At 40.9% G+C, this 27,762-nt stretch overlaps 1 protein-coding gene and 1 long non-coding RNA gene across 2 annotated transcripts; one reads left to right on the top strand and one right to left on the bottom strand.

The window, feature by feature from the left end:
- Positions 1–411: 411 nt before the first annotated feature.
- On the bottom strand, positions 412–15,521 carry LOC134363424 (uncharacterized). Its single transcript, XR_010021707.1, has 2 exons — positions 15,341–15,521; positions 412–868 (listed from the first exon to the last, which is right to left on the bottom strand). It is a non-coding gene; the product is annotated as an uncharacterized LOC134363424 (long non-coding RNA).
- A 143-nt stretch (positions 15,522–15,664) lies between these two features.
- PDCL3 (phosducin like 3) lies at positions 15,665–25,759 on the top strand. The gene is made up of 6 exons (XM_063078724.1): positions 15,665–15,837; positions 18,033–18,162; positions 20,908–20,998; positions 21,278–21,421; positions 22,210–22,418; positions 25,261–25,759. The coding sequence occupies exons 1-6, from the start codon at positions 15,832–15,834 to the stop codon at positions 25,401–25,403; spliced, it is 723 nt and encodes a 240-aa protein (XP_062934794.1). The 5' UTR covers positions 15,665–15,831; the 3' UTR covers positions 25,404–25,759.
- Positions 25,760–27,762: the final 2,003 nt, after the last annotated feature.

Genomic DNA, 27,762 nt, shown 5'->3' with positions numbered 1-27,762 from the left:
TGTTAAAAGGCGTGTGCCCCATTTAAAAGTCACTGAAGGGCCAAGCCTGTGGTGCACTCTGGAGAGTGTGGCGCTGGGGGCGCAGCGATGCTCCTGCCGCGGGTTCGGATCCTATATAGGAATGGCTGATGCACTCACTGGCTGAGTACAGGTCATGAAAAAGACAAAAAAAAAAAAAGTCATTGAAAAGCTATTGGATGGTTTAAACAGAATGATCCAATTTTCATGTTAGGAAGAGCTCGATAGGTAGAATGGATTGGAGGAAATGAGACTACAGTAAGCCCCCAGGGAGGAGGCTGTGCAGGAATCTTGGAGAGAGATGATGATGGTTTGGATCAGGGTACAGGCATAAGAATGCTAAGATGAGCATGTCTCACTTCCTTCAGGCTGCTATAACAGAATGCTGCTCACTGGGGGCTTAAACAACAGACGTTTATTGATCTCAGTTCTGGAGTTTGGAAGTCCAAGATCAAAGTACCAGCAGATTCAATATCTAGTGAGGGCTGCTGCCTGGCTCATAAATGGCCTTCTTTTCACTCTAACCTCACAGGGTGGAAGGAGTGAGAGGTCTTTCTGGGGTCTCTTTTATAAGGGCACTGATTACATTCATGAGGCTCCACCCTCATGACCTAATCACCTCCCAAAGCCCCACCTTTTAATTCCATCACCTTGGAGATTAGGATTTCAACACACGAATTTGTGGGGGATACAAACATTGACCATAAGATTCCAGAAAAACTCAGGAGGTTTGGAATAGGCAAGATTGCTGTGAGGAGGCCCCTGCAACCTGAAGCTCGAACTCCTTGGGTCTCAGCAGAGCAATTCTTCAGAAAGAACAGCACGGTCTGGTCAAATTTGAACTGAGCACCTTTAAAACAAAAAAACAAAACAAAACAGATCTATTGAGATACAGTGTTGAAAACAGATAATTGACATACAGTAAACTGCACCCATTTAAAGTGTACAATTTGATAATTTTTGTCATGGGTACATAGCAGTGAAACCAGCACTACAATCAAGATAATAAACATATCCACCACCCCCAAAGCTTCCTTACAATCCTTCCCTTTTGACTCTCCCTGCAACCTCCCCATTACTGCAGTCAGCCACTGACACACTTTGTCATTATAGATCACATTGCATTTTCTTTTTTTGAGGAAGTTGAATATTTTTATTATTTGTTTCTTATTTCCTGCAAAGCTGTTGCCTCACTGCATAAAGATAGCACCAGCAAATGCAGTATACTGCAAAATTAAGGTAGTATTATTCTTCATCTGACATTGCACAACTAACAAAAAAACTTCTCTCCACTCCCAGTTATTTCCAATGGAAAGATCATTAAGTATTTTGATCTCAATCTAGGGATGGACGTTAGCAAGTTGCAATGTTATGTAAAGCTTAAGATAACAGTATGATTCTTGAATTACATAATTTTTATAACTAGTTTTTACCACAGATAATTGCATGAATTCTGAATACTAGAGTCCAGCCTAAAAATTACAGGGTATTGTGAAAAAGACACATATTATGTTTGTCTGCAATCATTAGAAAGTTAAGGGGTATTTTCTTCCAGTAGCGGTGTTGAGAGCAGTTTCTTTTTTCATCAGTATTGCTAAAAATTGCTATCTTTAGTCTTTAGTCCACCATTAATTTAAGACAATTATGCTGGATTAAGTTATTTAATGCTAGTTTATTCAGGGCTTCACTCCTCTGGGATTTTACATATTTCTCACATGCTTCTTCACTCAAGAGTTCATCCAGTTCTGAAAGGTCACTTGATGTCGCTTTGATCAGCCAACTGTCTTCATAACAAGATTTGTTGACAAGTCCTGGATTTTCTGCAAGAGCTTCATTAATTTCGGTTACTTCTCCTGATAGAGAATAGAGTTCGCTAGCAGCTTTCACACATTCCAAAGCACCAAGCTCATCGTGTTTGTTCAATTTTGTCCAAACTTCGGCAGACTACAGTAAACAACATCTCCCAAAACTTCCTGTGCAAAACTGCTGATTCCCACTGTTCCAATACCATTTTCTGTTGTTATCCATGCATGTTTGTCTGTGAATTTATGCACCGAGAGCAGAATGGGTCTGTGTGCAGCATCCAGATGGTGCCCACCTTCAGCCACCAGGACAGCGGCGGGCAGGGCTTGCTCAGAGTGCCACGTTCACAGGGGAGTGGAGGGTCGCAGTGCTGCGCCTGGGCTACGCAGGCCAGCGGCAGACACTGCATTTTCAAAAAGGTTATATAAGTGGAATTACACAGTAGGTCCTCTCTTTGGTCTGGCTTCTTTCAAAGCATAACTATCTTGAGATTCACCCACACGGTTGTGTGTAACAAAGGTTCATTTCTTTCATTGCTGTGCAGTATTCCATTGTATGGATATATAACAATTTCATTATCCACCTACCTTTTGGTGGACATTTAGGTTGTTTCCAGTTTTTGGTCATTTCAGTAAAGCTGATGCAAACAAACATTCATATACAAATCTTTGTATGGACATTGGGTAAATACCTAGAACTGAAATAGCTGGACTATAACGTAAACATGTTTAAACTTTCTAGAAACTACCAATTGTTTTCTAATGTGATGCAACATTCCCACCAACAGTGTATGAGAAATCAACTGCTTTGCACTTGGTATGGTCAACCTTTTTCACTTAACCACACTAACAGGTGTGTACTAGCTCAGTGTGCTTTAAACCTGCTGTTTTAGTCTGTTTTGTGTTGCTATAACAGAATTACCCGAGACTGGGTAATTCTGGGACAGCTGCATCTGGCACGGGCCTCAGGCTGCTTCTACTTATGGTGGAAAGTGGCAGGCGTCCGGCGGGTACAAGCAGATCACATGGTGAGAGGAAGCAAGAGAGAGAGAGAGGAGGTGACAGGGTCCTATAATCAATGAGCTCTCACGGGAACTAATAGAGCAAGAACTCACTCATTACCCCATCTCCCCCAGGGAGAGCATTAATCCATTCATGAGGGATCCGCCCCCATGACTCAATCAGTTTCCAACACTGCCACATTGGAGATCAAATTTCTATGAGTTTTGGAGGGGACAACACATCCAAACTCCATCACCTGCACTGCTTTAATGAGTAATAATGTAGAGCATTTTTTGTGTGTTTGCCATCCATATATCTTCTTTTGTTCATTTTTTTCACTGGGCTGTTTTTTTTCTTATTGAGTTTTGACAATTCTTTATATATTCTGGATATAAGTCATTAACCACATACATAATTTGCAAATGTTTTCTCCCAGATTGTGGTTTATCTTTTCATTCCAGTAACAGTGTCTTCCAAAGAACAGAAGTTCTTAATTTTAATGATTTCTAATATATCAATTTTTTACTGAATGTATCCTGCTTATTGGCATTGAATTTAAGACACCTTAGCTTAACACAAAGATTTTATCCTATGTTTTCTTCTAAAAGTTTTATAATTATAAAAAAGATTTATAATTATAATTTTAGGTTATGTATTTATGTCAATGATCATTTTCAGTTAATTTTGGTTTGTGGTGTGATGTATGGATCTAAATTCTTATTCTTTTTTGCATATGGATATCAAATTATTCCAGCACCATTTGAAAAGATTATTCTTTCTCCACTGAATGGCATTTGCACCCTATGGATCTGTTTTTGGACTCTATTCTGCTCCATAGATGGAGCTATCTATCTTGATGCCAGTATCACATTGCTTTAATTACTATAGCTTAATAGTAAGTCTTGAAGTCAGAAAGTATAAGTATTCTAAGTTCTTTCTTCTTTTTTTGATGTTGTTTTGGCTATTGCAGGTCCTTTGCTTTCTGTATGAATTTTAGAATCAGCTTGTATTTTCTATAGAAAAGCCTATTGCTGGCTTTCTTGTCTTATTGCATAGCTGGGACATCTAGAGTGATATTGAGTGGGAGTGATAAGAGTGGACATCCTTGTCTTGTTTCTGATCTTAGAGAGAAAACATGTAGTTTCTGACCATTAAGTATGATGTTAGTTCTAGGTTTTTGGTAAATGCTCTTTATCAAGTTGAGAAAGTTTCCCTCTAATCCTTGTTTGCTGAGAGTGTTTATCATGAATGGGTATTAGATTTTGCCAAATGCTTTTTCTGAATCTATTGATTTGATCATATGATTTTTCTTCTTTAGCTTGTTGATGTGATGGACAACATTAATTGATTTTTGAATGTTGGACCAGCCTTGCATGCCTGGAATAAACCCCTCTTGATCATCATGTATAATTATGTATTTTTATACATCTTTGCATTCAATTTGCTACCATTTTATTGAGGATTTTTGCATCTATGTTCATAAAAGGTATTGGACTATAGCTTTCCTTTCTTATAATGTCTGTGTCTGGTTTGGATAGTAGAATAATGGTGGCCTCATAGAATGAGTTAGGAAGTATGCATTCTGCTTCTTATTTCTGGAAGAAACGGCAGAGAAATGATACAATTTCTTCCTTAAATGTTTGGTAGAACTCACCAGTGAACTCATCTGTGCCAGGTGCTTTCTGTTTTGGAATATTACGAGTTACTGATTTAATAATCTTAATTGATCTAGACTTATTCAGATCAAGATGCTGTGATATTGGCATTGGAATAAAATATAGAAAGAATAGAGAGTCCAAAAGAAAGTCCTCACATTTATGGTCAATTGTTTTTTTTTTTTTTTTGGAGGCTAGCTGGTAAATAGTGATTGAACCCTGAACCTTGGTATTATAAGCACCATGCTCTGATGACTGAGCTAACCAGCCAGCCCTGTCAATTGATTTCTGATAGGGGTGCCAAAACAATTCAGTAAGAAAATGATAGTCTTTTTAACAAATGGTGCTAAGACAACTGGATATCCACATGCAAAAGAATGAACTTGAACTCCCACTTCACACAATGTACAAAAATCAACTTAATGAATCATAGGCCTCAATGTAAGAGGTAAAGCTATAAAAGTCTTAGAAGAAAATATAACTATAAATATTCATGACCTTGGATTAGGCAAGGGTTTCTCAGATATGACACCAAAAGCACAAGCCACAAAAGAAAAGTTAGTTAAACTGGACATCATCAAAATTAAAAGATTTTGTGCTTTAAGAAAGTAAACCCACAGAATGGCAGAAAATTTTTGCAAATCACGTATCTGATAAAGTCTAGTATCTAGAATATACTTAAAAACTTAAAAACTCCTACAATTCAATAATAAAAATATAAATAACCTAATTTAAAAATGAGCAAAGGGCTGGCTGGTTAGCTCAGGTGGTTAGAGCATGGTGCTGATAACACCAAGACCCGGGGTTTGGTCCCTGTACCAGTCAGCCTCTGAAAAAATTTTTTTAAATAAATAAATAAAAATAAATTTAAAATAAGCACAGGACTTCCATAGACATTATTCCAAAAGAGATGTACATATGGCCAATAAGCACAGTATCATTAGTAATTGAAGAAATGCAAATCAAAACAATGAGTGTATAGAGCATATAAACGGAAGCACTTAAGCTCAGAAACAAAATGGAGTCAGTCATGCTAAGGAAACTGAAACTAGTAGTAAACAACTTGTTTCAGACCAAGCTGAGAAGCAGACAGTCTAAGGATGTTAGCCAACAGACACATGGCATTGATAAGCCAGACAGGTGGTACAGATAGGAGGTATAAAAAGGGTATAAAAACCCAAGCCCTTGTTCAGTTGAATGCGGATTGTCTGGCTGAGAGCTATTCTTGTTCTCGACTATCTCACATTGGCATCTGCCACCAAAGGCTCTGCCTGAACGACCCTCAAAACTGAGACTTCCTTGCAAAACACTGCCCTTCCCAGCAAGACTGGACATCCAACTGGACTGACTGACCTCTCTGAGCATCAGCGAGTTCATTAACCCAGACTGTTGCTTTCTAGCTCCCTCTATATACCCTCACTCAATTGTATTGCTATTATTCAAAATATTAATAAGTGAATGCAGTGGTGTGTATAGCTTAAGCCTCTGTGCTTGCGGCTCTGACTACTGAATGAACTGGTTAGTAGTACCTAGGGAATTTCTCCCTATGGGAACTCCATAGTAGCCCATGGCTCAGATTAATGATCCTTGCATTAATAAAAGTCTGACATTGTGGAAAGACACAGATGTGTTCAGCCTTGGTTCACTGCAACCTCCATCTGCTCAGCACAATGAGATACCACTTTACATCCACCAGGATGGCTATTGTAAGAACCCAAATGCCCCAAGGGATCACACCCTGATCACATAAGCCCTTCCTGGCCGCACCCCATCATGGCCGCTGGTTGCCCTTCTCTTCCACATTCTCCTTCCCGCCGGCGCAAATCGCACGCCAATCAGCTCCCCCCCAAGCCCCATGCGGTATGCTAAATAGGGATTGTATTTTAAACCAATCAGCTTTCCCTTAAAGTCCTATATATATGTGTGTGTGCTGCCTAATAAACGAGCTCTCTCGGGTGGATCGTTAACTGGTGTCGACTCGTCCTTTCAGCTATAATCAAAAAGATGAACAGTAACAAGTATTGCCGAGGATATGGAGAATTTGGACCCTTATACATTGCTGGTGGGAAGGTGAAATAGTGCAGCAGCTTTGGAAAACTGTTTTGAAGTTCCTCAAGTGAAACACAGAATTACCTTGTGACCCAGCAATTCCATTTGGGTATAAGCATATACCCAAGAGATAAAACATGTTCACACAAAAACTTTTACATGTATGTTTACAGCACCATTATTCCTAATAGCCAAGAAGTGTAAACAATACAAATGTTCATCAACTGATGAATGGATAAATGTGGTATATCCATACAATGGAATATTATTTGGCCATAAAAAGAAATGAAATATTAAGTGTTTGAATTCCCACACCAGCCAGCCATTAAAGCAAACTAACAAAAAAAGAAGTGAAATACTAAGGAATGCTACAATATGGATGAGCCTCGAAACATTATGCTAAGTCAAAGAAGCCAGATACAAAAGGCCACAGCCACATATTGGCCAGCCAATTAGCTCAGTTGGTTAGAGCATGGTGTTGTAACACCAAGGGCAAGGGTTTGGGTCCCCAAATCAGCCAGCTGCCAAAAAAAGACCAAAAAACAAAAACCTCATATGTATAATATAACTTACATTATAGATCTAGAATAGGCAAATCCACCAAGACAGAAAGTAGATTAATGGTTGCCAGGGCCTGAAGAACTGCTAATGGACACAGGGCTTCTCTCTGGGTGATAGAAATGTTCTGGAACTAGATAGTGGTAATGGTTGCACAACATGGTGAACATACTAAAAACTACTAATTGTACACTTCAAAACAGTATATTTTATGGTATGTGAATTATATCTCAATAAAGCTGCTATTTTAAAATAAAGTAATACAGGCAATACCAAAGAAAATATAAAAAATAAAGAAATGACCATAATTTTACTGTGTTAGGGAAAAAAAAGGAAGCTACACTAGGCATTTTAAACAAATGGGCCTTGGAAAACTATTTACAAAAGTGTTGAAAGAACCGAAAGAGCCACAAAAGAAAACGTGCGATAACTCAGAGATCAGTAACAGCAGAAAGCACCCATCACCCTCGGGAGGGAGTGGCGTCACCAGAGCCTAGCAGTGTGCTTACTGCTGGGTGGGCCACACAGTATCAGGACAGCAAAGGCGGGGCCACTGGGCTCCTGCGAAAGCCATGGAGAGGCAGCACCAGGTGCGAGCAAGGACACTGGGGTCTCTCTCTGTGCTGCTGCTGGAGGCGTGCCCCCCAAATCCAGACACAGGAAGTGTCTCTCTTCCTGTCCCACTTGCTTCCCAGGATCAGACTCTCTCAGGAAAGCAGCCGGGAAGGAAGTGGGAGCCATTAGTTTACAGGTGCTTCTCCCCTAGAGTCCACGGCAAAGCTCTGCAGGTTGGGCATGAGAAAGGAGAACCACGTCAGTGACAGCCACACAAATCTGACACAAGTGAGGTGAGGGTTCTGGAATGTACTTGCTTCATTTTTATGGAGAGATGGTTTTAGGTGTTATGATAACACTCCTGTCAACCAAAATTAAGGCTGTCAAGGCAGAAATAGTTTTGTAGAGTTTATTGGGAGCCAGATGTGAGGATCGACCTGGCAAACACCACCTGAGTCAGAGAAGTGCCCCAAAGTCTGGTACAAATTACCAAGACTTTATAGATGGAAAAGGCCAAAGAAAGCAGAAACAAAGAACAAAAATAGGATTGGTCATTTCAAAGTCACTTTCCCTGTAAGGTGGGTATGGGGAAACAGAACAATAGGAAAATAACCAATTATTTAACATCAGGTTACTTCAGGCTGTGCTTTTTGTGTAAGGATTAAAGCAGAGGGAACTTCATGATCATGCCTGTTGAAGATTTGGGAAATTGGTTGCCTCTTCTGATTTCCTGGAAGGTCAGACAACAACTTGTTTGGGTTTGGTGGCCTGGAACTTTTAGCATGAGTGACTCTGTTTTGAATTTTTAGTCTGGTCTTTTGGGGTCTCGTGCAGGAACTTAGTCCAAAACAATGGCCTCCTACAATTTTTATTAAACAATGCTCTATTTCCATTTCACACCTGCTTTCTTTCTACTTGACATTATATAATGCTCATGATAGTCTTCAGAATCACCTTTTTTGGGGAGGGGTGGGGAGTGGCTGGCTAGTATGGGGTTCCATCACCACTTTTAAAGATCGTATAGAATTGGTCAAAACATGGTCTAAAGACCACCATGACCTGAAAGGCAGCTTGCAAGCCCCACCCCACATTTGCAGAACCAGAAGCTCTGGGAGTGGGACATAGAATCTGCATTTTTAACACTCCCTGAATTATTTTTATAAACATCCAGGGTGGTGAACCATTCCTTGGGAAGCCTAGAAAATCTTAAATAGTAAAGTGTTCTTAACATCAAAAGCTATACTATTCTTTCATTGTGTTTCTTTTCCTAGAAAAGTGTTGCTGAATTCCAACAGCTGTCAGGGGCCAAAGAGCCCAGTCATAGCCTGCCCAGGGTCATGAAGCCCTGCCAATAGCCCTCTGACACTAAAGATATAAATGCTGTGACCTTTCCGCCCTTTTCTCCTTCTTACTGCTTGCACAGCCCTAGGCGTAGATCACCGCTGCTTTGCTTTAGATAGCTGAGAAATGTTCCATTTCCTGGAAAGATTTGCCCTGTGATTTCTCCCAGAAAACATCTGCATACTTCCTTAACTGCTGATTCCCTCCTGCTGTCTACATAAGCTGTGACCTTCTGGCTAATAAACGAGACTTGATCAGTATACTGTCTTGTCTCGATTTCTCGCGTCTCTTGTCCCATCCAATTCCTACTCCCCCCTCCAGGGTCTGCGTTGAATATCCCGCGGGTCGGGACAAACAGCCAGTTAGTTTTCTGGGAAAACTGCTCTCCCCATGATCATGGGTTACCAGAACTTTCCCCTAGACAGTTCTTTCACAGTGTTTGCCTCACAGGGTTCAATAGTTCCCAGGGTTTCAAAAACTTCCATATATGTTCATTGTGGGTGTTATCTCAGCATCTGGTCGTACCGGCAGCCACCTCTTAACATCTTAAATTCCAACTAGTCTCCACATGGATAGAAGCTGGCAGTGCGCGGTCATCTATGATAACACACCAGCACACTTTCCTTTCTTCTTTTCTTTTTCTTCTTTCTTTAAGACAAATAATCCAGGGATGGCAGACAATGAGAAGAAAGGATGTAGAGAAGAGTGCAGTTTTTCACTGAAAAATCACAAACAAATCTTGGAAAGATGGTTACCTGATACTGGGCACACAAGTCTGGCTGCCTGCCCCTTTGCAAAAATAAGCCCAAAAGTCAAGTGCTGGTTAAAATGGAAGTCAGCTTTTATTCAGGAATACTGGTGACCCGAGGAGAGATGTTGGGCTAATCTATCTCTCTGGTAAACCTGAAGGAAAATGGCTAGACTAAAGCCATTGCAAAGACTCAGATTTACTGGGGTTTTTTCTAAAGAGGGGACTGAGGGAACACAATGTGGGAAATGAAAAGCAGGGGGCGGGGGGAGGGCGTGCCCCTTGGGGGCCCTGTGCAAGGAGCCAGGTGCAAGGTCTCACCAAGACTACATCTGGTTTCTGCTCCCGTCCCTTATCTCAGGGTACTGATGGATAGTACATGCCTTGTTGCAAGTCTGCAGCTTCAAGGTGGCTGAAAAACAACATTATATTCATGGAAATAATGTCATCTTATCCCATAACCAAGGTTCAAAACATCAAATAACCATGAGAAAAGAGGGAACTCAGAGAAATGCATGCCAAGAAAATACCGTGTCCTTTTAAAACTCGCCTATGGCCCATGTGGTTTTAGGTCAACACGGCTTCAGTCCTGCTCACTCATACCTAGAGATCAAACATCACATCTGGAATATGGAATTCCAGTTTATCTGGCAGCAGCCATAGAGCTCCACATTTAGTGATACCTCATTAAAATTGCTCTTTTAACCATTACCACTCAGCTAAAACTTTACATAGAGGCCTTCTGTCTTAGAAATGAAAATCTGAGATCAGCTCATCATGTGAATCTACTTGTTTACCTTCCCTGGGAGGAGAAGGTACTATGGGCTAATAATATCATTTCTATATTCAGGATCCTATAAGGCAAAGACTCACAGTCACCAAACTTTAACACCAGCTGCAGGAGCTTTTCCAGCAATTTGTGCAAGGGTTGGAGTGAGCAGGACTGGAAGCCATGTTGGGACCTAAAACCTCATGGACTATAGGCAAGTTTTTAAAAGACAGTTTTTTGTTGTTTTGGTTTTGTTTTGTTTTGTTTTTCTTGGCATGCACTTCTCTGAGTTCCCTCTTTTCCCATGGTTATTAGATATTTTGAACCTTGGTTATCGGGCAAGATGATATTATTTACACGAATGTAAAGTTGTTTTCCAGCCAGCCTGAAGCTGCAGACTTGCACGTACTACCCAGACCCTGCGATAACAACAAAGACGGGACCAGAAACTAGTCTTGCTGAGACTTTGCACCTGAGACCTTGCACAAAGCCCTTGGTGCTCAAGTGCCCCTCCCTCCTGCTTTTCATTTTCCCACGTTCCATTCCCTCAACCCTGTCTCTAAAACCCCTCAGCAAGCCTGGGTCTTGGCTTTAGCCTGGCCATTTTCCTTCAGGTTTACTGGAGAGATGGGTTAGCCTAACATCTCTCCTCAGGTAACTGGCATTCCTGAATAAAAGCTAACTTCCATTTTCACCAACATTTGACTTGTGATTGGGTTAATTTTGTCTGGGGGCAAGCAACCAGACCTGTTAGTTTGGAATCAATTTTGGGGAGCCTTAGCCAGGAGCTGAGTGTGCCCTGTAACCACCACATGGGCTCTAGATTTTTAAAAGGCACAGTTTTTTCTCTTAGCATGCATTTCTCCGAGTTTTCTCTTTTCCCATGGTCACTTGATATTTCGAATCTTGGTTTACAAGGCAAGATGACATTATTTACATAAAAGTAAAGGTTGTTTTCCAGTCATCCTGGAGCTGCAGACTTGTTGCTTTGCCTCCCACGGATTTGTCACCCCTTTTCCTCGGGTGACAGAGCCACTAAAGATTACTCAAAGCCCATCTCTTCTGAGCAGTGAGACGCCCCAGAAAGGGGTTAATATCCCAGAATTTCCTCAAGCAGTTCCTTCCATTTGGGAAATTAACCACCTAACTAGGGTTCTCTTCCTGCATTTATTCTCTAGATCAAGAAGTTACAGGAAGAGACATAGGTGGGGTTTTGTCAAGTACAGTTTAACAAGTTTAACAATAGAAGATGGTAACATTCAAGCAAGGTGACCTTCTGTAATGCAATTTGCAACAAAGGCTTGATTTTAGCAAACATTCTCTTCTTAGGGCAATTTCCCAGGATCTTTACATATCAATCAGTAACCCATCTGTCTTTGAGCCAGCAACCTTGCTGTGTCACAATTCTTATCTTGCAACAGAGACTTATAGCCTGAGGAAAATTTCCTGTCCTTTGCAAGGTCATATTTGAAACTGCAAGGCTTTGGAAAACCAGGCCCTGTGAAGTACATTTGCTTTATAGTATATTCCACACAGACTTGCAGTGAGACATGCATTATCCAGACCCTGAGAAACCAAGGAAGACACAGTAAAACATCCACCCCTCCAGCAGGACCCTGAGATAACAGCAAGAAAAAGAACAAACCACATAGAGCCTTGGTGAGACCTTACACTTGGCTCCTTGCATGGACGCCTCCCCCCCAGCTCATGTCCTCTTCCCTCCTGATTTTCACTTTCCACATCACATTCCCTAATCTCCTCTTTAAGAGCCCCTCAGGAAATCTGAGTCTTTGAGATGGCTTTAGCCTGGCCATTCTCCTTCAAGTTTACTGGAGAGATGGGTTAGCCTAACATCTCTCCTCAGGTCATGGTGTTCCTGAATTAAAGCTGACTTCCATTTTCACCAACATTTGATTTTTGGGTCATTTGTTTTTGTTTGGGGCAGGCAATCGGACTTGGGTTCAATAACAAGATTTTGGTGAGCCTAAACCAGGAGCTGAATGCCCTGGGTTCTGTAACAGATTTTGATGAGCCAAGCCAGGGTTTTTCCACAGGCAGGCAGCTGGACTTGGGTTCAGTAACATTCCTATGGTTGCTTGAACTAAATGGGAAAGTGTTTCTTGTACTTGCCTGTTAAGACATCCATACATTGTGTGTAACTTCAGTTTGTCTCCCTCTCCATTTATTGTATGAGAGGTCATAAACACCTACCCCAGAAGCGAGGAGGGGAACAAGCAGGGTTATGAATAAGCAGGTGCTGATAGGAAGGGCAGGTAGGACAATCCCAAGTCTCCCATCTCTGGAGTGAGCAGATGTGTGCAAAAATATCAAGAAAAATCGATATTGTTACACACACTGCCAGAGGTAAGGAGGTAAAAGCAAAATCTGGTGAAAACCACCCCAAAGCTTTGCACAAAACAAAGGAAAAGATGTCAAAGGGCAAATTACAACAAATTTAGTTAAAGATCTCTTATTGCAGTTCTTAAAATAGAATAAGTGGTCCAATGAGCTGAGCAGAGGAGGTTGATTCTACAGACAGAAAAGGCTGAAGGAAGCAGAAACAGAGAACAAAAGGCAGATAGGTCATTTCGAAGTTACTTTCCTTGTAAGGTAGGGAAAGGCAGACGGGACAATAGAAAAATAATGTAACTGATTATGTAACTGCAGGTTATTTTAGGCTATCCTTTTTGTGAAAAGATTAAAGCAAAGGGAACTTCATTATCATGCCTATTGAAGATTTAAACTGGCCCATCTGGGAAATTGGCTGTTCTCTCTCCTAATTTCTCAGAAAGTCAGACTACAGCTTAGTTTAGATTTGGTGACATGGAAGTTTGCAGGGGTGACTCCATATTGATTTTTAGTCTGGTCTGTTGGGGCCTACTGCAGGAACTTAGTCCAAAACAATGGACAATACTTATCGGACCTTGGTGTTATCAGTACCATGCTCTAACACATTTTTTTTTAAAGTACTTTTAGTTCTTACTTTTTATTTTGATATACTCTGTGAAGTATGTATCCAATTTTATCTGTTTTCAAATGGTTATTCAATTGTCCCAACACCACTGATTGAAAGTCTATCCCCCTCCCCAGCAGACTGAGATGTCACTTCAAGCATACAGCAATGAGTCTACTACTTGGCTCTATTTCTGGACTTCTTCTGAACTTGCTATGCTGCTCCTTTGATCTCTGTCTATTCGTGCCACATTGTTTCAATATCTGGTAGAGCCAGCTCTTTCCCACCATGTGCTATTCTTGATTGCTATTTTTTCATAAAAAACTTTGGAATCAACCTGCCTAGCCTCAGAAAATAATTTGCTGTTTTATAATTAAAATTGTGTTGAATTTTACATAGTAACTTGGAGAAAATTAACATCTCTATAATGTTGAGTCATCCTATCAAAAAATGATGTTTATACATTTGTTCAAGTCTACTTTTGTATCTTCTGGAAGGTATTACAATTTTCCTCATGTGGGTTTTTGCACAATGAAGTTTATTCCTAAGTGCTTTTTCTTTTGTTGTTATTGTAATTGGGGGTCCATTATATCTTCTAGTTTGTTATTGTAAATACATATGAAGGCAATTTTTTGTATGTTAATTTTATATCGTGCTCCTCTACTGAATTCTCAAATTGTTAGTATGAGTGTCAGACTTGATTTTCCTGGGTTTTCCAAGCATGCTATCATATATCATCTGCAAATAGAAATAGTTTTACCTCTTTTCCAATTCTTATGGCTCTAATATTTTTCTCCTGAGCCCTAATTGTTTCCTTTGGAACCAAGAGAAATGGAATGATTTTTAAAAAGTAGTGATCTGGCCTGTGATCTGGAGCACAAGAGGAAAGAATAAGACATTGACAAAAGTGGGAGAGGCATCTTTCCCTCCGGAAAGGAGGTAGAAGTAGGGTCTGGGCGAACGGTTTGTTAATCTCTGGAGAGGTATCAGATGGTGACAGATAACTGTAGATTGGTAGTCTTGGAAACCAGTCCTCAGGAAACAGCTAAGGTGGAGATGGAGAAAAGACACCACCTACTCTATAGCTTTGCAGGACTGAGAGAGAACAGAGTTAAGCCCAATCCCAAACTAGTCCCAGTCCTGATTCTGGTGGTTCAGGAAAAATTCATTCACAAACGCTTTGCTGCCAGGTGAATTAATAAATGCTTTAAAGGGGCCTGAAATTCTCTGGGAAGGGGTTAGATAAATCTTAAGAATTCTTATAAATTATTAAATCGTAGCTCCTTGCTCTCAAGGAATCATTTGATTCGCTCTGTATCCATGGCTGTGCCCGTTGGCATCACCTGAAGATCTTTAAGAAAATATCAGTTCCAGGCCCCATCTCCAGAGCTTTAATTTCTCTGGGGATGGAGCCCCGAGATGGCACCCCAGGATGGCTGCAGTTTTTGGATGCTCCCAGGTGATTCTAAGGCGTGGCCAAGGCTGAGAGCCCTGTAGCTACCCCACAGGTGTGTGGGTCTCTTTTACCTGTGCTTGCTTCTTTGCCAGCAGGCAGCAAGTTAGCCCAGGTGTGTACAAGGCTTCCTTCCGTACCCAGGAGGAATACTGCTCTCTTAACTCGAACTGGGAGAGCTACGTGGGCAGAAGCCCCTGGAGCCCAGCACCCGCGTTTTACAAATCAGACTGCTTATTTTTACGCAGGGGCTCCTGTGTGCGCGCCATAGCGCTAAGCACTTTTGCATATATTGTTCTCCTAAGGCTCAATCAGGAAAAATGACGTCCACCTTTCTGTATGTCAGCTTTAATCAGCGCTGTATTCGCAGACCCTAGAATGGTGCCTGGTACATAGTAGGCTCTCAAAAAACACAGCTTAGGAATGAGTGGCCTTACCTGACGCTGAAACGACAGTGGGTGAATTCCAGGTGACCCTGCATCCTTCTTAACCGTGAGTAACGTCGGATCAGTGAGAAGCACTTCTATTTCTGACTTCTTAGTCAAGGCAGGCCAGGATCGCTTTACAGGACTGGGCCGACAGCTGGGGAAGGCGCTTTGCCACTGAGCGCCTCCTCCACCCTCTTCGCCGAAGACCGGCCCTAATAAGGTAGCGCCCAGGATTAGCCGCCGGTCACGTGGGCCCCACGGCCAGACGTGCGGCGGGCGTTTCCTGCCTCGCGCATGCGCGTAGCATCCGCGCGGTTTCTTGAGGAGCGAGCGCAGACGCAGAGCCCGCGCGTCCTCCCTGGCCCCGCCCAGCTCTCGCCTGTGGACAGGGCGACGGCGGGACTGGGAGAAGAGGCGGGGCGGCGGGTGCGCGCGTGCGCGGAAGAGAGCTGAGGGGCGGGGACGCTGCTGCGGGACCGGCTTGAGAGCTTGGAGGCAAGATGCAGGTGAGCTGGGTGAGGGACGTGTGGCCTGGAAGTTACGGCCACTCTTTCGTCCCGTTGGGTCCGCGCCCGTGGCGGAGGCCGGGGTGCCGGAAGCGCCTGGCGCCCCAGGCAGGAGGGAGGCCACGCGAGTTGAGGCCCCACGGAGGCGCAGTGCGGGAGGGCGGGCGTGGTCCCACCCGGACCCACGGGCTCGGCGTCCCCGCCCTTGTGTGCCCTACCCCCAAATCTCCGTCCTTTGGGGCTCCCTGTCCTCGAGGTCGGCCCCCTCCAGGATCTGCGAAGGAAGGACTCGCGGGATCCCTCCTGACAGAAGTTACTTCCTACTAATTCCCTTAGTGAGCGCCTGAGCGGATGTGTATGGACCCATCTTACGGATATGGAAGCTGAGGCCTGGAGAAGTGCACGGTCCCGCCTGGGGGACGGGGGGTTCCACCGCGTAAAACAGTGGTGGAACCCGTGTGTCTGGCCCCAGTTAGAGCTGGTGAGGGCTGAGTGACGCTCTCTTCCCCCGCACACTGGTGTTCAAGTTGGGATGCGCTCCCTTCGGGGCTTCCTGGGTTCCAGAGCTTAGCCCGAGGGTCGCTCTGTTCAGTGTTAACTTCTTTCTTAAAATGGATGAGATAAAAATCCTCTAGTTTTGTTCCTTTTTTGTGGCAGGAATTTGCTAGTGGGATTTGAGTAAAGCTGAAAGACAATGAATGAGAATACCATGGAAATGGACACTTTTATAAGCAAAAATCTGTGACAACTAAATATTGTCACTGTTCAAGGAGCCAGCTCTCCCTGATCTCGAAGTGGTCAGGAATTCTGATTAAATAGTGTCTGCTTAATGGCATATGGGAAACGGATATGGTGTGGGTTGGTTTGGGGAGGGAGGCATTCGGGGCTGGAGGGGATGATCGTCTACAAATACGACGTGTCTGCCACAAGCCAGACTCTCTTAAAAGGTGAAAGCTGCTGTGGCCTGTGCATTCTCCATCCTTCAGGTCCCTGCTTAGGATTGTCACATTTTCAGAGGCTTTCCCTGACCACCTATTGAAAGTATTCTGTTCATCTTTCTTTCGGTGTAGCTCAGCAAGATTGTGACACAGGTGGGGCTGGAGCTTGGTTATCCCAGTGCCCTTTCCACAGTATCCTTTGATTTCATATTCCAAACCACGGCCTGAGCTTTGTTAGCAGTGTTCCTGCCAGACCATGCAAATCGGTGCTTGGGCAGCTGGGTCAGAACATTTGATCCTGGTAAATTTGGCTCACTGTTTCATCATGGCAATGTCTTTATAAACTCCATGGCTTTCCTAGGCTTGTGAGGATTGAGTGAGTACGTACCCCTAAAGGGCTGAGCAGAGTGCCTAGCACTTAGTGTTTAATAAATGTTAACTGTTATGAGCTGCTCAAAGGGGTCCAGCTTTTCCTCACAGGTTTGGCCATTAGACAACTCTGTCAACCTAGCCTCAGGCTCTTCCCTCCCTGTGATTCTACTGCAGCTGCTCAAGGCTTTGAGATGCTCAAAATGTCACAATCTCTTTGCTCTTGGGCTCTTTGCAAATGCTGGTTCCTCTGCCTATTTCCTAAGCCTTCACCCTTCCATGGCTGATTCCTTCCCACCCTCAGGTGATGGTTAAATGTAACCTCTAGAGAACATCCCTGTCCACCCTTTGGACTATGAGTCCCCTGTAACTCTTTAGATGAGCAGCGTATTTCTTGTTGCACTTGCCACAATTTGTTGATAGATAGAGAGGTATATATATATATATATATATATATATAGTTTGTATACGTACTTGTTCATTGTCTGTCTCTTCCTTTTGACTGTAATGTAGGTGACTTTTGCATTCACCAGGCTTCCCTATTGCCTAATAACAGTAATTTACATATAGTAGGTACTTATTATCTGTTGAATGAATCACTCAGGGTCATTGATAAGAATATGAAACAGAAGCCTGGTATCAGCGCTGATGCTGATTTGCACATCATATCCTGAGTTTCACCCCAAGACTGTGGAGGGAGGGAGGAAGAATAGGCAGAACAGAACAAGGGCTATGGGTCTTTTGACACTTTCTCAGAAACAGGCCACAGGGTAATTTGGTTTGAATTTTTCCCTTCCCACCACCTTTCCCATTTGGCTCCTTACCCTACACATAGCACTGTGCATACTGGCCTTTGCACTCATGATAGTATTGGTCTTGCTGTTCCAGGACCCCAATGCAGACACCGAGTGGAATGACATCTTACGCAAAAAGGGCATCTTGCCCGCGAAAGAAAGTCTGAAAGAATTGGAAAAAGAGGCGGAAGAGGAGGAGCAGCGAGTCCTTCAGCAGTCAGTGGGTGAGCTTGCTCATTTTCTTTATTTGTTGGCTGTCTATCTGGGTTAGGAAACAACTTTCTAAGCCTCTGACTGCTATAGTAGAAGGATCTGTGCAAGAGCCAGGAGACAGAGGCTGGAGTGCTGGCATGGACACTTTCTGTGGGACCTCAGATGAGTCACAGGGTGTCTCCAGCCTTCACCATCCTGGGCCATAGAATTAGGGGGACTTCAGAGGTGTCCTTCAGTCCCACAGATACTGGTCTGTGTCAGATGAGCATGTGATAATCCTGAAGAAGATATTTCTAAATCTTTTCTTGTCAGTGATTCACTTGGGATATTATGGAAATTTGTTCAAAGTTTTTAGTATGAAGTTATACTTTATCTTAGTGGTTTGATTGAGAATATTAAGTTAAAGTAGCTTACTTTGGGGAGGCATAAGATGTTTGCAATATATGGGGTCTGAGAGAGAGGTTTTCTCAAAGATGGCCTTACCACTGAATTACAGTCCTTTGGAGAGCTTGTAAAACATCCTCAATCCTTACCGAATCAGGATCTCTGGATTGAGGCCGAGGAATCTGCATTTTGAACAAGTGCCTTAAAGAATTTTTGATGCATACCAAAGTTTGAGAACCACTGATCACAGGGGCTAGTACTTTTGTCTCCTGTTTCCATGTTAGAGCTAATTTAGAGAAGGATTTATTAGAAAGTATTTTATCCAGTGAATGTTTGTTGAATGATTACTATATGTCAGGTGCTGTTCTAGGCAATGGGGATTTACTTGTGCTCAAGCCAGACAAAATTCTCTGCTCTCACGGAACTTACATCCTAGCAGGGGATTCAGACAATAAACAATTTATAAGTGAGATACAGGGAAATACGTCTGGGAAAGGGGCTAGAAAGGGTTGGAGGAAAGGTAGGTATAATTCTAGATTGGGTCAGAGATGATATTTGCATAGATCTTAAGGAGGTGAAGATGACATTTGAGTAAAGATCCGAAGAAGACGAAGATGACATCAGAGTACAACTGAAGGGGGTGAGGTGAGCAGGTGAGATGTGGGCTTGGCATGTTGGAGAATCTGAGGAGGCCAGTAGGACTGGGGAGGGTGGTATAAGTAAGTTCAGAGAGGCCATAGGGGCGAAACCACTTGGGACCTTGTAGCTTCTAGTAAAGACCTTGGCTTTTATGCCTAATGAGGTGAGAAGCTTTTGGAGGTTTAACCAGTGGAGTGGCATGTTCTTCATTTTGACAGCACTGTTCTTTGGCTGCCTTATGAGCATGGACTGTGCAGGGGGTGGGGGTAAGGCAGGAAGCAGGGAGACCAGTTTGGAAACTACTGTAATAATTTAGGCGAGAGATATACCATTGGCTTGGACTGGCATAGTGGTGAAAGTGGTGAGAAATGGTTAGATCTGGATATTTTTAAAGGTAGGGTCAGTGGGATTTGCTGATGGATCCTATGAGTGGTATGAGAAAGATAAGACAACGATACTACAAAGCTTTGGGCTTGAGCAACCGGAAGGATGGAATTGCCACCAACTGAAATGAGCAAGAGCTCATTGGAGAGGAGCAGGTTTGGAGGAAGATGGGGAACTCTGCTTGGGACACATTAACTTTGAGATTCTTATTAGACAAATAGAGATGTTAAGTGGGCAGTTGGGTGTGTTTTTCTCCAAATCAGGGTTAAGTCTGGGCTAGAGGCATAACTTAGGGAGTTATCAGCATATTGATAGTATTTAAAGTGATGAGATTAGGTTCTTCACCAAGGCAGTGGGTATAGATAAAGAAGGAAAGGAGTCAAAGAACTGAGCTCTGGGAAATTTTAATTGGCAAAAGTTTAAGGGTGGGAGCAGCCATAGGGGTAAGAGGAGAGGGGGCATCTAGAAGCCAGAGCAGGATGGCCTTTCAGAGAGGAGGCAGTGATGGCTTGGGTCAAGTGCTGCCTATCATCAAGAAATGGAGGTCATTATTGTCCTTGATAAGAGTTTTTTGGAGTGAAGGGGGGTTGCAAAAGCCGGATTGGATATCAAGAAGCAAGAGTATTTAAGGGCAATAAAAATAAGATACAGATTTTATAGCAAGATGTTTCAAGAAAAGATAGAGCTGCCTACTACTCATATGAAAAGACCAAGAAGTACGTGATAATCACCCTTAACTCTAGGAGGTGTGTCCTTGTATCCTGCTGTCTCCTTGGATGGTATGAGAGCTGATAACACCCAGACCTTGAGAACATGGGAGCTGATGTCAAGTTTATCAAAGCCATTTCAACCATCTGCATACCCAATTATCTGGATAAGAATCTGCCCACAATATTTGTTTACCTTGAAGATGATATCAAGGCTCAGTTTATTAGTCCTCTAGTGTTTGGAGGCATGAATCTGACAAGGAGTGGTTAAGGGGCTTTTGAAGTCAGGTGAGAGCAGCACGTGAGAGGTGGGGAGGGATTCTGTTGAAGAGAGTACTTGAAGATCAGACCAGGTACCTTCAGGCAAATACAACTCTCTTGTTATATGAAATTGAGAAGCTCATTCATACCGCTATTGCGTGAAGGTAAGACGGTCAGGTCGGCAGACATCAACACAGATCTGTCTTTTTAAAACACCCTCCACCACTTATTTACTAGTGTAATATCGTAAGGCATCTTTGTTTAGGTGGGCTGGGAGTCTTCTGGTTTTTCTCTTTAGGAGAAAAGTGAAGGGGAAAACCCAAAATGCATGTCTGTTCATCTTTTAAATTTTTTGTTTTTTACCAATGTAACTAAATTCAGTGAAAACCTATGAAGACATGACTTTGGAAGAGCTGGAGGAGAATGAAGATGAATTTAATGAGGAGGATGAACGTGCTATTGAAATGTACAGGTTAGTGCTGCCCAGAGGGACTGTTTGGTTTTTTGCTTGGTAATAAAATGTGTGTCCTTTGAAAAATCAATTTTCCAGCCAAGATAACATTTGGAAAGGACTATACTATAATTAAATAATAATATTGCAAATTTCAACAAACTGGTGTTAAACTTTTGCCCCGAGGTAAATAAACCTGGACCTTTACAAGGATTGCCTTCTGAAAGATGTACATATGTGTGCACATGAGTTTGTGTGTATGTATGTATGTATGTAATGTGTTTCTTTCCTGTTGTGCAGGCAGCAAAGACTGGCTGAATGGAAAGCAACTAAACTGAAGAATAAATTTGGAGAAGTTTTGGAGATCTCAGGAAAGGATTATGTTCAAGAAGTCACCCAAGCCGGTGAGGGCTTGTGGGTAATCTTGCACCTTTATAAACAAGGGTGAGCTGATTGTCCATGCTGCCTATAAAATGTTAATTTGAAGTTATGTGTTGAACATGTCAGACTTACCCCACATATTTTTTCTTTTTTTTCCCCAGGGTTTTTCTTTTTTTTCCCAGTACTGAATTTTAGGTGTTTTTGTTGCTGGTTTGCCCAAACCTTAATGCCTAATTTTTGTCTTAAGACTTTTTTTTTCTGACTTTCCAATTAATATTTGCGACTAACACAAACACCTTTGTTAAAGTGTAGCAGTGAAGACTTTGCTTTCCTTTTATTGCAAAGGAATTTCTAAGTTGTTTGTCTGGAGGGCATTTCAATATTCCATGTAATTAATCACTCCTGTAGGTGGCCAGGGTCTGTGCTCAGTGATGTCATGGTCCCCCAGTGCTCCTCTCCTGTATGAGTCTTGTTCTTAAACTATAGAGTTCAGTCCTTATTTAGGAATTCCTTTAAAGCAGGAAATGCTTTCTGACTTATTTCATACATTCTAAATATTCAGTGTTCTCTAATTCAACCCATTAAAAGGGCGTAGAAATTATCTTTTACATTGAAACTGTTTTTCTGAATTATTGCTCTGTCAAATTAAATTGGACTTTGGATTTTGAGTTCTTCACTTTCCCTGAACATATTAGAAAGTTTTTTTTTTTTTTTAATGTTAATTCATCTTAGCTAGTAGCAGAACACCTGTGAAATTATAATGAGGTTTTACGTAGGGTAGAAGGGTAATCGATCTTTGTTTTATATAAATACAGAATTACAGTTCTTCGTTTTCTGTTTCTATTTTATAGGATTCCTCTCTGTGCCCTGATAAATCAACACTTAAGTGAACTTGCCAGGAAGTTTCCTGATGTCAAATTTATGAAAGCCATTTCAACAACCTGCATACCCAATTATCCAGATAGGAATCTGCCCACAATATTTGTTTACCTTGAAGGTGATATCAAGGCCCAGTTTATTGGTCCTCTAGTGTTTGGTGGCATGAACCTGACAAGAGATGGTAAGGGGCTCTTGGAGTCAGGCAAGAGCACATGAGAGGTGGGGTGGGGATATTTCCATTGAGAAGAGAGTGCCTATTTTCCAGACATGTGTTACTGTGATTTGTGGAGTTCATCTTTGCCTCTGTGTGAGTGATTGTTAAAAGGTAAGAAGCACATTCAGTCTTTCAGATGAGTAACCAGGAGCACTTACAACTGGACTCTAATAATTCTCAGTTAAAGGAGGGCAGAGTAGACTTAAATATACAGTTGTCCCTCAGTATCTATGGGGGATTGGTTCCAGGACCCCCTGTGGATACCAGAATCTGCAGATACGTCCCTTATATAAAATGGTGTCGTATTTGCATATAACCTACACACATCCTCCTGTATACTCTAAATCATTTCTGTATTACTTATAATACCTAATACAATGTAAATGCTGTGTAAATAGCTGTTATACTGTATTGTTTTTGTATTTTTATTTTCATTATTTGTTTTTGGCAGCTGGCCGGTAAGGGCATCTGAACCCTTGACTTTGGTGTTAATTAACACCACACTGTAACCAAGTGGGCTAACTGGCCAGCCCTTGTTATTTCTTATTGTTCCCCCCACCACCCCTGAATATTTTTATTCCGAGATTGGTTGAATCCACAGATGCCAAACCTGTAGATATGGAGGGTGACTATATATATATTTAATATTAACATCAAATATATTTTGTCTCTATAGTTGAATGTTTTGTTTTAAATTGTAGCTCAAGATCACAGTATTTATTTTTGTTTTAATTTATGTGAACATATTAGTGACAAATGATATATATATGTGTTTCTCTACAGAAATGTTTTCTCAGTTGAATACCTTTGTAGCTTTTAAATTTAAATTAAATTTTTTGTTTAATACTACCCCTTAACTCTGGAAGGATGTGTTTTTTATTCCTTTCCATTTATTGCACATGGAAGTGTCAAAATAGCCACACGGAAGATGAAAGGGAACCTGTGGCCAGAGACATTCCTGCCAAGTAAAATTCTTTATCTTTTTACCAAAATAATATATCCATATATCCAACTTTTTTTTTTTTTTTTCTTCCTTTTTGGCAGCTGGCCAGTACAGGGATCAAACCGTGGACCTTGGTGTTATCAGCACCATGCTCTAACCAGCCAGCCCCTAAATATGCTTTACTGGTCTCAAAAACATATTTTTGAATATGACTATATACTACACCATTAAGATATTCAACTGGGAAAAGTATAAACACACTCATACACATATATACTCACGAGATACATCAGTTACATTATTCCAGTGTTCAAAGATGTACAGCATTTCAAACTAGATATATATTTGCATCTAGTTTTGACCTTTTAGGAACGTTCCATGAGAGGAACGTTTACAATCATTGTAAAATATAAGTTCACAGATCCTCAAATAAGACTTTTTCTAGAAATAAACACTATAACTATGATTGTAGTGTATAAGTGAACAATAACTTAAATACTACACTTGTACGTACATTTATATATGTACATATAGATACATAAATGTAGATATATACTCGAGTCAAGAATCAGAAATCATGTTTTTTTAAAAAAGAAATTTGTTGAATTCACAAATAAAGTGAAAAAGAAATTTGTTGAATTTTCATAATGTTCAACTAAGGTACCTAAAATGTTATTCATCTCCATGGAGAACATTTTTTCTTCCAGCATTATTGAGGTATGATTGGCAAAAAAAAAAAAAAAGTATATGTTTAAGGTGTACAACATGATTTTATTTATGTGTTCAATGTGAAATGATTACCACAGTCAAGCTAATTAACATATTCATTACCTCACATAGTTACCCTTTGGTTTTTGTGGTGAGAATACTTAAGGTCTTACTCTCTTAGAATATTACAAATATATAATACATTGTTATTAACTATAGTCACCATGCTGTACATTATGTCTCTAGAATTTACTCATCTCACAACTGAACGTTTGTACACTTTGACTACCATCTTCCTGTTTGTACCCCAACCCCCAACCCTTTGTAACCACCATTCAACTCTATTTCATGGAACTCTTTAAATTAATATGACTTCAGTAAAAATGGTTGCCAGATTTTAATGGAAGTACCAAATTAGCATAATGTTTCTTCATTGATCTGACTTTGGCTAAGCTATTTGTTTTAGAATCTCCTGGGTAGTCTTAGTTCTGCCTGGGTTCTCCTCTGCAGTGGGAAAATACATCACTTGATTTTGCTTTACAGGGTTCCACAGTTGCAGAGTTTCATTAATTATAAGAGATCGAAATATAGGAACTGAGCCTTTAGCCACTGATTCTTTAGTTTCTGGTACTTCATTTTTTTAAATTACTTAGAACAAATGTATCAGATCTAGGGTGTTTATCTTCTGACCCTAGTAGATTGAGATATTGGATGTGGGGCTGAGGAATTTCCTTTTGTTAACTAAAATTAGATTTAGTGGTTAGATTTCCAGCAGGCCTGTGGGAATTATTTCCTTTCAGTGTTTCATGCTGATTTCTTCCCTGGGAAATTGTCCAAATTGGAAAACTGTAGTCATTAGAAGACAGGTTTATTCTTTGTATTTTATTTGAATTTCTATATAGGCTCAAGTTTATGTAATATCTCACTTGATCTCATCTTCTAAAAATGGATTTGAAAGTATTTTGTGTTTTCCTTTTTAAAGGTTTGAGTTTTTTTCCATTTTTAGGCACCTTAAAATATGGCACTAGAATTAAATTGTCATCAAATTTTGATGATGTATTTTCTGCTTAGAAAAAACTAGCTTGATGGGCCTAGGGTGAGGGGAGCCAGCCATGCAGTACAATGCCTTAAAGGATTTGCTTTTTCTTTATCACGTAGAGTTGGAGTGGAAATTGTCTGAGTTTGGAGCAATCAAGACGGACCTGGAGGAAAACCCTAAGAAACCGATTGAAGACGTATTGCTGACCTCTGTTCGGTGTTCTGTCCCCACGAGGAGGGACAGTGATTCTGAAGGTGACTGAGGCTACAGCCACTGTAACTTGCTGAACTTTCTTTGGTATGACCAATCATCTGGATTTTTTTTAAAAAGGAAAGAGCACTAATGAGTCCTTTTGTTTTTTAGTCTTTTATAATTGTTTCATATCTCATACATTTCAGAAATAATCATTGCTGGTAATTCTATTAAATTTCTTGGAACTCTTTTTAAATTAGTAACATTTCCTTTAAAATAAACAACCAAATCGACTACTGGTACAGCAAGTGTCTGTATTCCTCACTTGTGTTTTAAGTAAGCCGTAAAACTGTTTACTATTTTTTGACATATAGCTATGTAAAAAGAAATATGGAGTTTTAAAAAAATAATGTGAATAAATTTATAAAATGGAAAAATTGCAAACTAAGTTTTACTTTACAGTTACATTATTTTGTTTGTTTTGTTGTTGTTTTTTCTTTTTGGTGGCTGCTGGTACAGGGTTCAATCCCTGGACCTTGGTGTTATCAGCACCCACTCTAACCAACTGAGCTAACCAGCAAACCCTGTTTATTTTTTTCATAAAGGTAGCAACAGGATTATTAACTCAAATAAAATAAAGGAATGATCTTTAGGGGAAAAAAATCTTCGTAAATTTATCCTATTTGGAAGAAATAGACAATTTTTGTGAAACAAACATTTTATCAAAGTAGTAACTGAAAGATTCCAATTTACTGCCATATTTCTTTAGTTAAATTTTTTTTCTAGTTAAAATAATGTTTATCTCACACTGAGATGTCAGTTTATCTTGATTACTGTAAAAGGCCACATTAAATTCTTTTCTGGAAATAAACAGGATGTAAGCATACACAAAAATAGATAAACTATATCTCAATCAATCGGAAACATATCAAGATGTTTTGTGAACCAGAATCCTATTAGATTTATCACTTCTTATTAAATTGACATTGATAACAGAAAAATAAGGGAAAATATTATTTCCTAATATTTGTGTTGGATGATGTAGTACTAAATGTTGGTTTGAATCTTAAAAATATGAATCAAAGAGCATAGAGTTCTTTCAGATTATATTGCAAAATTTATTTTTGTTCTAATTCAAAGAATTACAAGCAGCTATGAACCCGTTTTTATCTATCAAAGGTGTCTACTTTAGTGATATTTGTTTTCCTACATACATGAGAGCCAGTGTGTTGATAAAAACATACTCTTTGTAGCAGTTTACCTTGAGGGGTGTTTCATGAAATTTTAATTGCAGGGTTGAAACAAGCTTGGTCAGTTCTGTCACTCGTGCTGGTTCCCTGAGGTTTGTAGGAAAGCTGCCTTAGGTATTCTGTGGGTAGCTGACATTATAATGAAATGCGAAGGTGGAAAGTTTGCTGCTGGTTTGCCCAGGAGCTTAATGTGCACACTTACAAAAGAAAAGAGAGAGCTGCACTTGAATGGGGTCAGTGTCCACAGTGAAGGAGAACAGCAGGCTCGATCCCACTGGGGAGCCCATACGGGATCTAATTTTAAGTGTTCACTCTGCCACTTTGCTCTGAAGTGTGAAAACTATGCTTCAGAATCTTGCTTGCAGACCAGACTAAGGCACTTAGTTTGAGCACGACAAAAGCTCAGGTGCCCATGGCCTTGGGTGATGAGCCCTGTCTGGCTGCATGGCACCCAGCATTTAGGCAACTGTTTAGTCGTCTGGCTGAACTTGATTTAGAAAGAGAGAGAAGCATCACTATCTTAAAATTAGGATTGTGATTTTGGACCTCACCTGCAAATTCCTACAGATTAGTTAATCCCGGGAGACTTTCCTGTAAGATGTGCCATTATCTTCTGTTCCTTTGGAGCATTAGTGACGTTATAGAGGTGATGAAATTTGGCACTTAAGCATTGAGTTTGTCTAATTTCACAGCAGAAACATAAAGTGACAAAGAGGATACCTAGAAGCTGTCTTCTGGTGCTCAGAGGAAGGAGAGATGGGGAAGGGTTTTAAGCAAGTGCTAGGTAGCCTTTTCTTAAGTTGATTGATGAGAAATGGTTCCAGAAAGTTGGAATAGTAAATGACTGGGAGAACTGAAATGGATAAGACTATGTAATCAAGTACAATTGGGTCTGACTTCCTTATTTTGTAGAGGAGAAAAAGGATGTGGATAGCTTGTATACATGCCTTAGATGGCAGATCAGATGTTGACCTGCAGCAGAGCTGCCTCCTGGTGGTCCAGAAGGGCTGCAGAAAGTAGTACTCGTTACAAAAGGCACTTTGAGAGAGAGGAAAGGGCAGTCACCAAGTGCCTGAATTTTTTTTGACATTACCTCCAGCTTTAAATTCAACTTTCTTATATAACAACCCCAAATTTTGCAAAGAACTTTTCAAGTTTGACACGCCAAATGTGTTCTGA

This window comes from Cynocephalus volans, chromosome 14 (genome assembly GCF_027409185.1).
Source record: "Cynocephalus volans isolate mCynVol1 chromosome 14, mCynVol1.pri, whole genome shotgun sequence".
Classification (NCBI taxonomy): Eukaryota; Metazoa; Chordata; class Mammalia; order Dermoptera; family Cynocephalidae; genus Cynocephalus; species Cynocephalus volans.
The sequence above is the reverse complement of the archived record's forward strand: the minus strand, read 5'-3'. Positions and strand labels throughout refer to the sequence as shown.